The sequence below is a fragment of the Xyrauchen texanus genome, chromosome 6 (assembly GCF_025860055.1).
Source record: "Xyrauchen texanus isolate HMW12.3.18 chromosome 6, RBS_HiC_50CHRs, whole genome shotgun sequence".
In the NCBI taxonomy this organism is placed as follows: domain Eukaryota; kingdom Metazoa; phylum Chordata; class Actinopteri; order Cypriniformes; family Catostomidae; genus Xyrauchen; species Xyrauchen texanus.
The window spans coordinates 13,182,131-13,197,135 of NC_068281.1; the positions used below are offsets into that span (position 1 = coordinate 13,182,131).

Sequence of the window (15,005 nt, forward strand, 5' to 3'; positions counted from 1 at the left end):
CATATATTTAATTGCATTTTGCTTTGCTTTTTATGAAGTACACCATATTTTTGTACAAGGTAGCATCAAGGTAACTTTGACGTCTGTTCTGCAAACACTTCAAGATTGTGCCTATTTCCGAGTTTGAATCCCAGGGCGTGCTGAGTGAATCCAGCCAGGTCTCCTAAGAAACCAAATTGGCCTGGTTGCTAGGGAGGGTAAAGTCACATGGGGTAACCTCATGGTCAATATAATGTGGTTCGCTCTCAGTGGGGCGTGTGGTGAGTTGTGCATGGATGCCGCGGTGGATGGAGTGAAGCCTCCACACGTGCTATGTCTCCACGGAAATGCGCTCAACAAGCCATGTTATAAGATGCGGGCTGACGGTCTCAGACACGGAGGCAACCGAAATTTGTCCTCCGCCACTTGGATTGAGGCAAGTCACTATGCTAATACGAGGACTTAGATTGAATTGGGCCTTCCAAATTGGGGAGAAAAAAGGGAGAAAAAAAGAAGAAAAAAAGATTGTGCCTATTTCCGAAATAGGCACAAACACTTATTTCAGTTAACTGCACACATTGCTTGTGCAAAAGCAATTGACATCAATTATCAACAAGAGTAAATTAATTTTGAAGGGAGAAAGCCAAGACGGTAAAATGATCAACACACTTAATGCTTGGCAAACTCACAAATCAGTTAGAGCTTTAATCATTTCACACTCACATAAGACCTGTTGCTCACATAAGCGTGATTTCAGGGAGATAAAAGGCTCTGACTTCATAATGTATCAGTCTCAAGGAGTTTTGCATGAGATCAAAATGAATGATTCACTGAGGTACATGAATAATAGTTTAAAAACCCAGTAACTCAGACATGCAAAATTGGAGAGGAAATTCCTCATGGACAGTGCCTTAAAAAAAAATCAGGGTTGTGGTGAGGTAAAGTATTTGGGTTAGGTTTGAGGTTGGTGAGGGGTTAGGAACTGGGGCTTTTCCTCTCCAAGAGGCCTCCTCATAAAATGCATAAGGCAAATCTTTATTATTTCTGTTATGCCCAATTCCCAATGTCTAAGTCTCTAAGCCTCCGCGTCTGAGACCGTCAATCCATGCATCTTATCACGTGGCTTGTTGAGCGCGTCACCGCGGAGACACAGAGCGTGTGGAGGCCAACGGCATTCTTTGCGGCACCCACGCACAACTGACCACGTGCCCCACCGAGAGCGAGAACCATATTATAGCGACCACGAGGAGGTTACGCATCTTATCACATGGCTCGTTGAGCGCGTTACTTCAGAGACATAGCGCATGTGGAGGCTTCATGCTATTCTCTGCGTCATCGACTCACAACTCACCACGTAACCCACTGAGAGCAAGAACCGCATTATCGTGACCATGAGGAGGTTACCCCATGTGACTCTACCCTCCCTAGCAACTGGGCCAATTTGGTTGCTTAGGAGACCTGGCTGGAGTCACTATAAACACCCTGGATTCGAACTCACGACTCCATGGGTGGTAGTCAATACTTGCTGAGCTACCCAGGCCCATTGTGAATTTTTATGAATATATTATCAAATATGATATCAAACAAAGATTAAAGCACTCTTGTTTTGTAAACTAACACTTACCAGCAGATAAAGTTTCAGAGGGAGCCTGAATATTTTTTGACTCCCTTAAGCTCATTGGGTTCTCACTGAGGTCTCAACGAATTGCATGAACATGAGGGGGCTAAAATATAGGCAAAAAGGAATAATGTCTTCTATTATATTCACAACCGGTCCACATATAGGCTTGAATGGGTCAAATAGCATGCTGTTTTTTAGTAAACACTCAGCTTATTTAAATAAAGCTGCACCTCTATTCACCAACTAACCAACTAAAAGTGACTATTAATAATATTAGTCAAACAACAGTAAGTATTAAGAACAAATCATTGTCATTGTACTGTAGTTACTATTTATGAAGCAATGTTAAAATGCATAATCTTTGTTTTAGTAAAAAGTATGTTAATATAAAACATTCAAAAATATTGTAGTATTGGTTGTTTGTTGATAGTGTATGGTAAATGCTTTGCCATAGAGTATGTTCAATTTAACCTGAAAAATATGCAAACATCAAATGGAAATGGAACACTAATGTACATAGTGAGGACTTTGCCTTCTCATTTTACCACTGGTGTAGAATGGGTTTAGAGAGGCAAATGTGCAAGTTTGTGAATTGTACAGAATATCAAATAAAACTCATTAAGCTCAGTAAACCAATTTGAGGCAGTTCTGGACTGACTGTTAAATGATTTGTAGTTGACATTACCGCAGAGCTTCTGCAGAGACTTCTCAGAATAGGTTTCTCTGTCACAGCCCTTCCCAATATGGCTGGTCTGTAGCTCCACCATGGCTCGCACAGAAGATAAAGGTCCATCACATGTCTCCAGGTGCATCTTGGGAAAAAGCTGCTTGCTGCCTGTTCCAGGTTCGTAATCCACACGCTTGTTCCAACCTAAATAGAAAACAAATAATAGCCAACAGATAATTGTGGTCCTAAAATCTGATTGGATGAGCATTCGAGCATGATGTAAAAAAGGCAATATGCCTAACTGTAACTGGACATGAATTGAATTATATATTAATGTGCCAAATTATAAATACAGAATACAGGGATGAATACAGGCTAATGAAATATTACTTGGCAGAAGAAATGCTTATTCTGATCATTAATACAGGGTTCCAACACCCTTTGACCAATTCCATGATTTTCCAGTCATTCACGATAATGTGTAAAAGGACTTTCATAAATCTTTTTTTATAAAGATTGCTGAGGTGTATGTCAGGTACCAACCATTGAAAATAATGTACTTAAATTATTATTCTTATTGGTGTGCAATTGTTGCCAAAAAAAGACAATTTGGCTTTCTGGAGAAAGGCTTCTTTGTTTACCTGAAGAAAAAGTTGATAAGTAGTAAAACAAGAAACAAATATGTTCTCTACAATTTACATTTAGACTTTTATGATCTTTTCCAAATCACAATTTTAGTTTTACACGATCACGTGTAAAGAAGTTTTACACGATCACAGGAACCTAAACTTGTTAATAATAAATGAACATTGCTTGATCTGAGGTTTAGCAAACATTGGTATCTATCATCATATTAGTTTTGAAAACATAATTTATTTATTTATTTTACAATTGCTTCACATTATGTCAACAACATCCCAAGGGTGCACCCCTAAAATGTTAAAATTACTGAAACGTACTACTGTGTCTTATTTCTTCAGAATGTGAGTTTAACTAGGGCTAGAGCATCTGTGGTAGTCAGAAATCACAGATACATCCAAGTTGTATCCTTTTAATCTTTCTACATACACATGAAGAGGCAAAACCAATTGCATTGAAAGCAATGGTTAAAAGCAAATGGAAAAGGGAATTCCTGTGGAATTATTATTCTATACATTCTACAGTATACTTGACACGTTATCCTCATGGTCAAGGCTGACATGTTACCATGTGCTTTCATATGAGGTCCCACATTCTTCTGTCTTGTGCACTATATAAACAGACGCTAAGAGCAAGAATGACTCCTAAGATAAAATATCTCACTCTCCCTTGCTGGCCTTTGCACACCCCCTCTGTATAATTCAGAGAATTGAATGCTTTGTATTCGTCTGAGCTGCGAGGTATTGCCTCAGCCTCCTTTCCTAACTGAATATCTTATTACATTCTTCATTGGCACTACTGTGGATAAAATGGGGTGACAGAACAGTACCACAAGCTTCTATCTCTTAAAATCTTTAAAAATAGTTCCTCATGAATATCTGAGTTAGCTGTTCCACCCCAGATAAACCGAGCACAGAGAGCACATTTAAAAATTTGAGAAACATATGTTAAAAAATAGGCTTTTTGAGAAAAAAAAAACAAAAAATATAAACAGACTCCACAGCAATAGGTCTTAGAATTCACCATCACAGTAGAATTCACAAGCAGCAACACCTCAAAAGCCATCGCTTTCAGAGGCATCACAATTAAAACGAAGTCCCATGTATGCTATAATGACTCATTTACTCCCTGGAGAGTGTATAATTCCCATGGCACACCAACACACCAAAGCCAGAAGCCAGACTCAATCTGTTGAATAGAATGACCATTTTGGGACCTTGGGGTGAAGATTAACATTAACTGCAAAATTAAACATTCATTGCTCATTCACAAATGCCATGAATGCCAAAAGTCACGGAAGAGCTGCACAAGGATTTTTATCACTACAGAAACTGATGAAGTACAAGAACCGACTGGGTTTCTAAGCGACACATTACAAAATAATAGCAAGGGTACTGGGGTGACATGGTGCAGAAAAGGGCTACAAAATCAGAGGCCCTGCGGCCCATTCATGACAGGCGGACAGGAAATGAGGTTTGAAATTAAGTCCAGGTGTACACCATCAGACAGCCTTGAGATGTTCACTGATACATTTAATGCTAATTATGTGACTTAAAATGGTAGATTTATACATTTATGGGATTCGGTGTCAACTTCTAATTTGAATTTTGTGGAATTTTACAAAATTTGTCTGTAGGGTGTAGTGGAGAGTATCAAGAAACAATTGGGGAAAAAACACTTGGGACTATTGAGGACTGTTTCACATACTATTTAAAAAAATAGAAGTCAGTACTACACAGTGTAGACTGCACAGTATTAATAAAGTAGTAATCTAGTATTCTATTCAGAACATAGCCACAGTGTAAGACTAGACCTGATTGGCAGTGCCAGTTTTCCATGGCTTGCACTCAGTGAGAGAACTGTCACTCTCAGTGGATGGCTCAGCAAGTTGGGTTGCTAGACAGAGAGATGGAGGGATCAGTGTTGACAGACGGGATATAGTCATAGACAAAGAAAGGCTGGACAATTACATGCCTATGCAAGCGGGAAGCATTGCATTGAGAAATCCTTGCCCTTCACCTCCACAGTGTCGGTCATGATCGTCACTCAGTCCTCACTTCCACCTCACTTCTTATGAATCACACTGACAACACAGGGCATGCAATATCTCAGCAAATGACTGCTTATTCTCTGGTCGTAGCAGCCTGCCAGCAACTGTCAACACATCTTAAGGCACTATCATGCTACAGATGATACTTGCATCCCAGAAATAACAGTGACCCTGGGAAAAACCAGAGAAGAGAGAGAAGAAAGAATACATTCCCTGCTGACAAAAACAGCTTAAATCCAACCAAAAGTGGTTGGTTGGCATCCAGACCAGGCCAAGCTGCCCTATTTTGATGGTTTTAGAGGAGATTTGGGGATTTTTCAGACCAGCTAGCCAACCAGCAAAAAAGCTTGGCCAGGCTCATTGACCAGCTTAAACCAGCTAAAACAGTCCAGCTTGATCTCATTATTATATGTTGCTATTCGTACATTTGAACATTTAAACATACCTATTTGCATGTTTGGACAGATGCTGATAAGGTCAATACGGACATTTTTACAGCATCTAAAACGTGAACATTTGTATGTATTTACAGCTTTAGAAATATAAAATATGTACAAATCTATTTTAAATACATTTGTAAAAAATATATTTATAATAAATAAATACATCTGTACATTTTTAACTATTGCATAGATATTTTAGATGCCTTATCCCTGTCTCTCAACATAACCACTTTTCAACAATATATAAAAGCGTAATGTACAGGAGCAATCATTTTCATTATAATAAACTAATTCATATGTATTTAGAGCTTCTTATAACCAATACCCCTAAACCTAGACATTACTTAACCATATAAAAAAAGTAATAAATAGTTATTTAGAAAAATTGTAAAATGCTGTACTGTACAGAAGTAGCACAAACTACGATTTGGTGAATTCGATACAATAGATTTGTGTGAGGTAGAGAGAGGAATAGGATGTTTTTAATTTGACATTTTTCTCCTGATCACTCTTTGAAGGTGTCCTATTTAATTCAAACAAATGCATGATACAAAATGGCATGTCGCAATCAGTCATGAGATACGTGAGCACCAATCCATGCAAAGAATTTTGAAAAAGCATCGATTACTTTGACCTCTGCTATGACTAATGTACAGGATTGGCTTATTAGGACAGGTTTAATATTGAACACAAAAAAATCTGTGTATATGATGTTTTCAAAACGGTTAGTAGAGATGACGCATTCAAATGTATTTATGGGAGGAGAGGAAATAGAAGTTGTGAAAGAGTTTAAGTATCTTGGAGTTACTTTAGATTCTACTCTCACTTTTAAAAGCCATGTAAAAAAGTTATCTAATATTGTGAAATTTAATTTAAAGAATTTTAGGTATATTAGGTCCTTTTTGACAGTTGGTGCTGCAAGGTTGTATTTATAATTCAATGATTTTTTCACATATGCAGTATCGCTTCAGTAGTTGGTCTTTTACGAGTAACTCAATTCTTAAGTCAATAGAAATACTGTATAAGAAGGCGATAAAAGTGTTTGATAAAAAAACCCTTTAATTTCACCACTGTAATATAAATAAGAAACATAATGTATTGAGTTTTGAAAATTTTTAAATTTTTAATTATGCGTGCTTTGTTTATAAGGTCTGGCATGGCCTTGCTCCACCTCCATTGAAGGAGTTTATTAAACAGAGGGGAGATTGTGGTATTGGTACCAGTTCTGTCAGTAGAAGGGACTGGGAAGTACCAAATAGGCGAACATCCTTTGGCCAGAAAGTTTTATCAGTGATAGGGAGCAAATATTTTAACAGTTTGCCACAGTCAATACGACAATGTTCTACTTATCACACTTTTAAAGAACATCTTAAGAAGTGGCTTATGAAAAATCAAGTGTGTAAACATTTTTCTTAGTAATTTTTGTGATGTGTTTTTATGTATTGTGTTTTTTAGTTGAGTCTTGTGTATAGTGAGTATTTGTGTGTATCTGCCTAGGGACTACGGATGTAAATTAGCAATACTGCTATAATCCGGCTTGTTTACATCTTGTATTCTGTACAAATGTTCATCAACATGCTTTGTCCCTATCAAATAGAAACTCATACTCAACTCAATAAGCATTCGACTGCCGCAAAACCTGTTGCAATGCTTCTTGAGTCGGAAAGTATTTAATTTTGAAATCAGTGCGGCAGTTGACAGTTACAGCTGCTACAAGCACTACGGCAGATGGGTATGAAGACAAGTCTTTCTAGTACTCTAGAAGTAGTCATTCTAGCAAGTCAGTCCACTGTCGGCCATCTTTGGAATGCTCTCGGGAAGCTATTTCCAGTCATAAAAGTTCAGCTCCTACTTGAATGGGGAAAGACCAAAATCTATGAAACAGTTGGTCAAGATTACAATTAAAGAACATATTTCAAATCAGCAATACAATGTGATGATTCTGGAATCATAAATTGTGCTTCTTAACCTCATATTATGCTAAAAACACAATTTTGTATAGCTTGTATATCTAATGCACATGCAGTTCTGGAGTTGATTGACAGGGGATTTCTTTATCTAAATGGTGACTTTTACCTGTAAGGCGGGACTTCCTTTCTACATCCTTTTGGCCTTTGGGCGCTTAGAGCTGCTTGGTTGGGCATTCCAATTTCTCCCATTAATTTTAATAGAAGCGGCCTGTCTCTGCTAAATAGTCTCTGGATGAAGATCACTGAATAAACGTTTTGTATTTGGGTCTATTACTCACACAAAGCTACCTGAAAACTTGGGTTATAGTGCACAAATAAAATGGATACTTTTGCAATGTTTTATTGTGCGTTTTCTGAGGACATAACTTTTATTCATTAACGGTGCTTGGTAAGGCAAACATAACTATTACAATTTCTCATTCATATGTAAGAGAAGCACTACTCACTTTTTAAGAAAATAAAAAAACAAAATCTAAATTGAAATATGATTTCTGTACTATAATACTTTAAACGCTTTGGCAATATTGTAAATGTTAATAATCATGCAACTAAAGCTTTGCTGACTTCACTCTAAAACTGAGAATGACAGAAAAGGAGAGATTTGAAGGCGGAAATCATGTTCCTATGAACATGAACTATTGTGTGTAAGAAAACTGAATTACTCAAAGCCAAACAGACATGCTCTGTGTACTGTAACACTGCCAAAGAATTAATATGACAACTGTACTGCGAAGGATTGAGGATTTACATGACTTGCGGCTAATACGCTTGAGTCTGACATTTTGGGTTTGTGCCCTTTCATAAAATAAGTCTCTTCTTGGCAAAGAGAGCTCCTTTCCTCTCTCCAGGTAGTAACTCATCTAAATCAATGTCACCTCACTCTAGATTTCCTTTACAAACATGTGGAAAAGACTCCCTCTAATTGGTTCATTCAGCATTCTGTTCTCAGAGCAGTTTCTCTCAGTGCTGTCACCTTGAAAAGCATGAGTAAAGAAAGACAGAATACAGAGATGTGTGACAACACCTAGTATTAGAGTTCAATTTAAATTCTGAAAGGGCAATTTGTCTCCAATAAAAATGTATTTTTAATTAAAAATAAAAATGATCATGTCTGACTTTCTTATGTGGTACACAAAAAGAGATTGGCAGATTGCCAGCCTCACGGGAAAAAAAACATGCAGTGGAAGTGAATGGTGACTGAGGCAGTGTTCCAAGGAATAAAGCCATACAGATTTGGAACAAGACCGTGAGTAAATGATGCTAGAATTCAATTTTGTAGGAAAACGATTCCTTAATTATTAAAAATGCACAAACCGTGTGCACTTTTTTAAAAAGTGACTTATAGAGGTCTACAAATGTATTTTAAAACTGAAATAAATAAATAATTCACCTGATGAAAAAAAAAAACTGATGAATGTTTCACAAAAATTGAATGTTTTGTCAGAATTGAATTAGCTACTTTGAGTACTATCTTTTCACAGCTTGTCTAAATCTGCAGGGCAGCAGACAGAAAGGCAAAGTGGCACACTTTCTTCATGCTACTTTTTCTTTTTTACGCCCCAAAACACAATTTTAGATGACAGTGATTATGCGTCTGTCCCACCGGCCCCTGACATCCGCTTGTTTATGGCTCAGCTGAAGCCTGTGAATTGAATTCGTCTGCAGATATTTTCCACGCCTCAATCAATGTGTGAAAGAAGGTAAACTGTAAAAAAAGCTGCCTCGTCTTTTCCTCCAATTTAATAATGTCAAAAGCTTTGACAACACACTCTTTAGAACAAATCCATTACCACAGCAATTGTAAAAGGTGTTGTTCAGTAGGGATGTGAATCGTAAGGAATTTAGCCTTCATGTCCTTTTTTGGGATCTTAAAGATCCCAAGGTCATTTTAATACCTCAAACTTGGAAATTGAAAACTTGTGTTTTTAGTGCTAACCCAACACAAGTTCTCGCATCTTCAGTGAAAGATTACATTAGGTTATGTCTCACCAAAACCCATTGTATGCCTTCAGAAAACTTAGTACATGATGTACGAGCCACATTGGAATATCTTTATGATACTTTTGGGTCATTCTTTAAGCTTTAAAGACATTAAATCAAAATAAAAGTTTTGCTGCTTTTAGTCCATATCTACAAGGTTAGCTATCTACTAGAATACTTCAAAACGTTGACAAAATAAATTTCAAACAATCCATGATGTCACATGGAGCCTGAGAAACCATGTACAATCAAATACTTTCTAGAATGAAAAGGCACCCTTCCTCTTCAACTGTTCAGCACACATGGCTGTGTTCTAACTGGTGCTGATCATGCCTTTGCAAGGCATTTTAAAGGTAGCTAATCCATACCGAGGGTCATTCCAAGAAGATTTTCACAAAGAAATAGCTTATAAAGTGAGTTCTATCAGGAAGACATGCAGACTTGAGTGAGGTTTAAGATGCCATTTATTTAATGAATATAAAACAGAAATGTAATGTCTCTCTTTGGCGTAGGCCCTGTCCCTGCGGTCCGAGGGAGTTGTACTCGGAACCGGCATATCCTGCCGGAGATAGGAGGCAGGGGCGAGGAGCCTACCCCTGTGCGGGACGGGGCTCAAGTGGCGGTGGTGGGGTGGTGGAGGTTGCCATGTTAACACACTGAAACAGCAGTGTGATAGATTGTGAGCAGACTTATAAAGCAATGGCTTACATGTGAATGGCTAGGAATTACCCAGCTAATGGTGTGATGATGTACAGCCGCTATTCTTCCCACTAGAACTACGCTGCGCTTACATTTCTGGCTGACTGTTTTCACTTTTCAGCCATCTGAAGTGCTCACAGTGGAGGGTAATTGTCTTTCGAAGGGGATAGTACATAGAGAATTGTCACTTCAGAATGGGACACGCCAGTGTGGGAGCTGGACGCAAGGAAAGTTGGAGTTTATTTATATTTTTGTACAGCCGGAGGTTTCTTGGGATGTACAGCTCGAGTAAGTGTTATTTATTCTTTAGGCTTAGTGTATTGTGATTCAAAAAATGTATATATTATCTTTTACTCGCTTGTTTGTCCTTTATCTTGCAAAACGGCTCCAGTTTTGTAGTAAGCAAAGGCCGTGATGTGCTGTGTGCATTTGCTGTCTGATAATGATTAATGATGTCACTATCATTGTTCGGTTCTCAAGTCACTGGAAAAGTGGGCCTGTATTGAGATCGCATCTCAAGTTTCTCCGGTAAGCGGCTCTGACATGAGCAGCACAGTGGAAACATGTGTGTGTGTTTGTGTGTGTGTGTGTGTGTGTGTGCGTGCGAGTGAGTGACTATAAACTAAAGCCTATTGACTATTTTTAGACAGTATAAACACCAACACATCAATAAAAAAACAGTATAGAAAAACAAAACATACATGCTAATTAATAAGTATAAATTATGCAGGCATATACAAATATCCACACAAATTAACACACATATACAGCTACGCATTTAATATGCTGACAGGTACAACTGAAAGTGACAGTGTAGAGGGTGGGAAAGATTCTCTATAATGACCAAAGCTTTTTGTTTTACTTCTGATATGAATCCAATGGATGGATGGATGGATGGATGGATGGATGGATCGATCAATCAATCAAATCAATCAATCAATTTATCTACTTTACTGTATATTATAACATATATCTTTAAGTTGCCTCAGTGTCTACCTAAAATTGTACTTGCTACATTAACTTTAAACAACTTTGCTGTGTTTTTTTTTTAATCTCAGGTTTCAGTACCACATGGTCATATTGAAAGACATAATGTTTTCAAAGAGATTATTGTAAATAATTTCTAAAACATTTTTACTCACACCAAAGTGGTTTAACCTCATAATACGATACAGTCTCTGCATTGCTTTATTAAAAATCTCTATTGTCAGTAATATTAAGATGGCTATCTATACATTTTCCCAGATATTTTTTATATTTTTTTTCTCCCCGATTTGGAATGCCCAATTCCGAATTTGCTCTACGTACTCGTGGTGACGTAGTGACTCTAGTGACTCACCTCAGTCCGGGTGGGGAAGGACGAATCACAGTTGCCTCCGTGTCTTAGACAATCAATCCGCGCATCTTATCACATGGCTTGTTGAGTGCGTTACTGCGGAGACATAGCGCATGTGGAGGCTTCATGCTATTCTCCACATTATCCACTCACAACTCACCACATGCCCCACTGAGAGCGAGAACCACATTATAGTGACTATGAGGAGGTTATCCCATGTGACTCTACCCTCTCTAGCAACCAGGCCAATTTGGTTGCTTAGGAGACCTAGCTGTAGTCACTCAGCACACCCTGGATTAGTCAGAGTCTTTACTCACTGAGCTACACAAACCCCCCATTTTCCCAGATATTTAAAACTACAGACTATATCAACACAGTGCAAATCAAGTATTAAAGGATGCAATTGTTCAAGGTTTTCCCGCTGGTTGCTAGTGACAACCCATTGTTTGGTTTTATTCACATTAATCTTAAGTGCACTCAACCAACATCAGTTCAGGAGGGAATTTACATGGTTATAATAAGATGATTTATTTCTGCTTCTCATTCTTGCAAAAGGCAGACAAGTGCCATGTCATCTGCATATTCAAATAGACTAAAATGTGCATATTGAATTCTAAATTCATCAGTATACAATGAGAATAGTAAAGGTGACAGTGTGGTTCCTTGTGGTGCGCCTGTGTTCAAAATAGTTTTCTTTGACACGTTACCATTAACAAACACTCTTTGTGGATGATTGGAAATAAACTCTCTGATCCACCATGAGACCACCATTAACCCTTAGATCAAGTACTCTCTGTAAGAGGGGGTCTATCTTCGTTGTATTAAAGGCTGAACTAAAATCTATAAAATACAATTCTAGAATAGTGTGTGGTCAGCTGTATATGTTTAGCAACTGAGTAACACAAAGTTAATGTTGCATCATCAGTACCCTTTGCTCTTACTGTATATATGTAAATTGTTCAGAGGGGATCCAAAACTTTAGTTAGAAAGGACACTAAGTGTTTTGTTAAAACCCTTTCCACGCATTTGCAAAAAACAGACATACGTGCAAAGGGTCTAAAATCATTTGACTGAGTGGTGCAAAAAAATTTCGGTACAGGAACAATATTTGATCATTTTCATAAGCTGGTAACCGTGCTTTTGTTTAACAAAAGCTGAATCAGAATTTTGGTTGAAGTTTCAGAGTTTTGTGTGTGAAGTATTTTAGCCGATGGGGCGGTCATCAATATTGGGAATAAACACATACAAAATTGGGTTCTAACCATTGTTATGATGGCCAGACATGTCATTTTAAGGGGATGGAAGTCAGCTGGAGTGCCCCCATTTCAGGAGTGGTACACAGAGATGGGGAGGGTGGCAGCTTTCGAGGAAGCATCATCTAGAAGACTGGGGAACTTGGATGCATTTGTTAGGAAATGGGGCAACAATTTAGCATTCTTGGAGGGCTCTCGGGGAGGGGCAGTGGACAGTTATAAATGTGTGTGATTATTATATTATTTTATATATATATATATTAGTTATTTTGTGCATATACACATGTGTGACCACAGGAATGTTTGCTGGGGGTCAGGGTGGGGTCGGGGATTGGGAGGGGGAGGGATATTCTGTGTATATATGTTTTCTTTGTTTATTGTATGAATTGATAAAAATAGATTTTTTTGGCTTAATGGGGCTGCTGTGGCTCAGATGGTAGAGCGGGTCGTCTACCAATCGCAGGGTTGGTGGTTCGAATCCTGGCCCACATGGCTCCACATGCCGAAGTGTCCTTGGGCAGGCTAGCGCCTTGCATGTGTGTGTGAATGTGAGTGTGGATGGGTGATTGGGACACAGTGTAAAGCGTTTTGGTAACCTCTAAGGTTAATAAAAAAGCGCTATATAAGTGCAGACCATTTACCATTAATGAAGGAGAGGCAGGCTGTGATTAAAAAAATAATGAACTCATATGTAGGAATTTTAAGAGACACCCAATCACATTCAGTGGTACACTCCTCAGTATCAAACCTACTGTAGAACAAGTCTAGATCTTCTGCAAAGGATGAACCATGCAAAGGAAATATTTGTTTTCTACTTTTTCCCCATCATAGTATTAAGAGCTTCCCATGTCTGCTTTGCGTTACCCATACAAAACTTACTTTCCATCTTGTTCTTATATTCTAACATAGCTTTTTTTTATTTTTCCAATGAGTTACCAGGGCCTCATATCCAAAAAGCATCAAAAAGCAAGTGTCAAAATTCGATCTGAAATTCGATCTGTCAACAACGCTATCGAAGATTCGTGGAGGTTCTGATGTAGTTGAAATAGGCAGCAACGTTCGTTCGGAATGCTTGGCTATGTGTGATGTGCAGCTGGTAAAAAATCGTGTTGTTAAGACAAACGCTGATGGTATAAATGTGTTACCGATTGACCAGGCAGCAGTTTTGAATGCTATGGTGCCAAAATTAGTATGCAATATATTATATATAATATTATATAAACCATAATATCCACTTCATCAACTCACAGGCCACACCAACAATTTCAGACACCTTTGTCCATGCATTGTTGTTTTTTATTTATATCCAGGTAAGCAAACAGGGACAGATCGTATGTTACGGGAAAACCCACCACGGCAATTATTAGTTTTATCCTCCATTTTGTCTTCAGAACTATTGATTGGTGGGAATTTACACTGTTGCGTTCTCTAGACTTCGCTAGAGCGGAGCACTTCTATATTCCAATACGTTGCCGCTGAACCACGTCAAAGCTCATTACCATAATGTTGCCCGCTCATGAACTTTCGTCTGAGGCCCACAACGCCCAAGATGCGCCAGCCACGGACGCGCCGCTTCTCGCCACAGAGAGACGCTGCCTGACACTGAAAATGAATGACTTCCGGTCAATTTTACACTCTCAACGCCTCTGGTCTGAACGCACCACAAGTAGATCGTCAAATGCATCTTATGATTCATCTTGGTTTTGCGGCCCATTTCCCAAAAGCATCGTAACTTAAGTAGTACTTGAAAATGCTCATAGATTAATGGGTGCTCTGGAGTAGTCGTACAGCGCTAAGAACACTGTAAGGACACAGACTTCTGCAGACACCTGCAGGACAAATGTGAAATTACACCTGATAAAATGTAAACACATATAGCTACACTTTATGCTCATTTATTTTATTTTTAGTTTTAACCAATAATAATAATAATAATAATAATAATAACAATAATAAATCCAGAAATGTTTAGTCAATATTGGATGAACAGATAACAAATAAAGTTATTTGTGGACTAGTTGGTAACAACAAATTGGTGACATGACTGTTGCAGAGAACTGTAAAAAATTACAATGAGAGAGAGATGGAAAAAAGTCAATAACTTGATGCTGTGCATGAAAATTGTCCGTACAGTATAATGGCACCTCATCCTCATCTCCTCTTCCTCTCTGACACCAAAGGGCACTCTTGCCCGCACCATGCATTGTGTAGTACTGCACATGTTATGTAGCATTGTTGTTACCATAATCACTTTTGGGATTAAAGAGCAGTCCTCCCTTTGATTGGTGAATGTCCCTTAAGTGCAGCTTCCATGCGTCTCCTTATTTTGCGCTCCCTGATAACAATGTGAATCTCATTATATTCAATT

At 38.2% G+C, this 15,005-nt stretch overlaps 1 protein-coding gene across 1 annotated transcript in view; it reads right to left on the bottom strand.

Annotated features, from left to right (window-relative positions):
• The window catches only part of clstn2a (calsyntenin 2a), a 333,541-nt gene that overhangs the window by 66,876 nt on the left and 251,660 nt on the right, over positions 1-15,005 (bottom strand). The window contains exon 6 of the mRNA XM_052129308.1: positions 2,286-2,471. Within this exon, the coding sequence (XP_051985268.1) occupies positions 2,286-2,471 (186 nt within the window). The remainder of the gene's footprint in view (positions 1-2,285; positions 2,472-15,005) is intronic.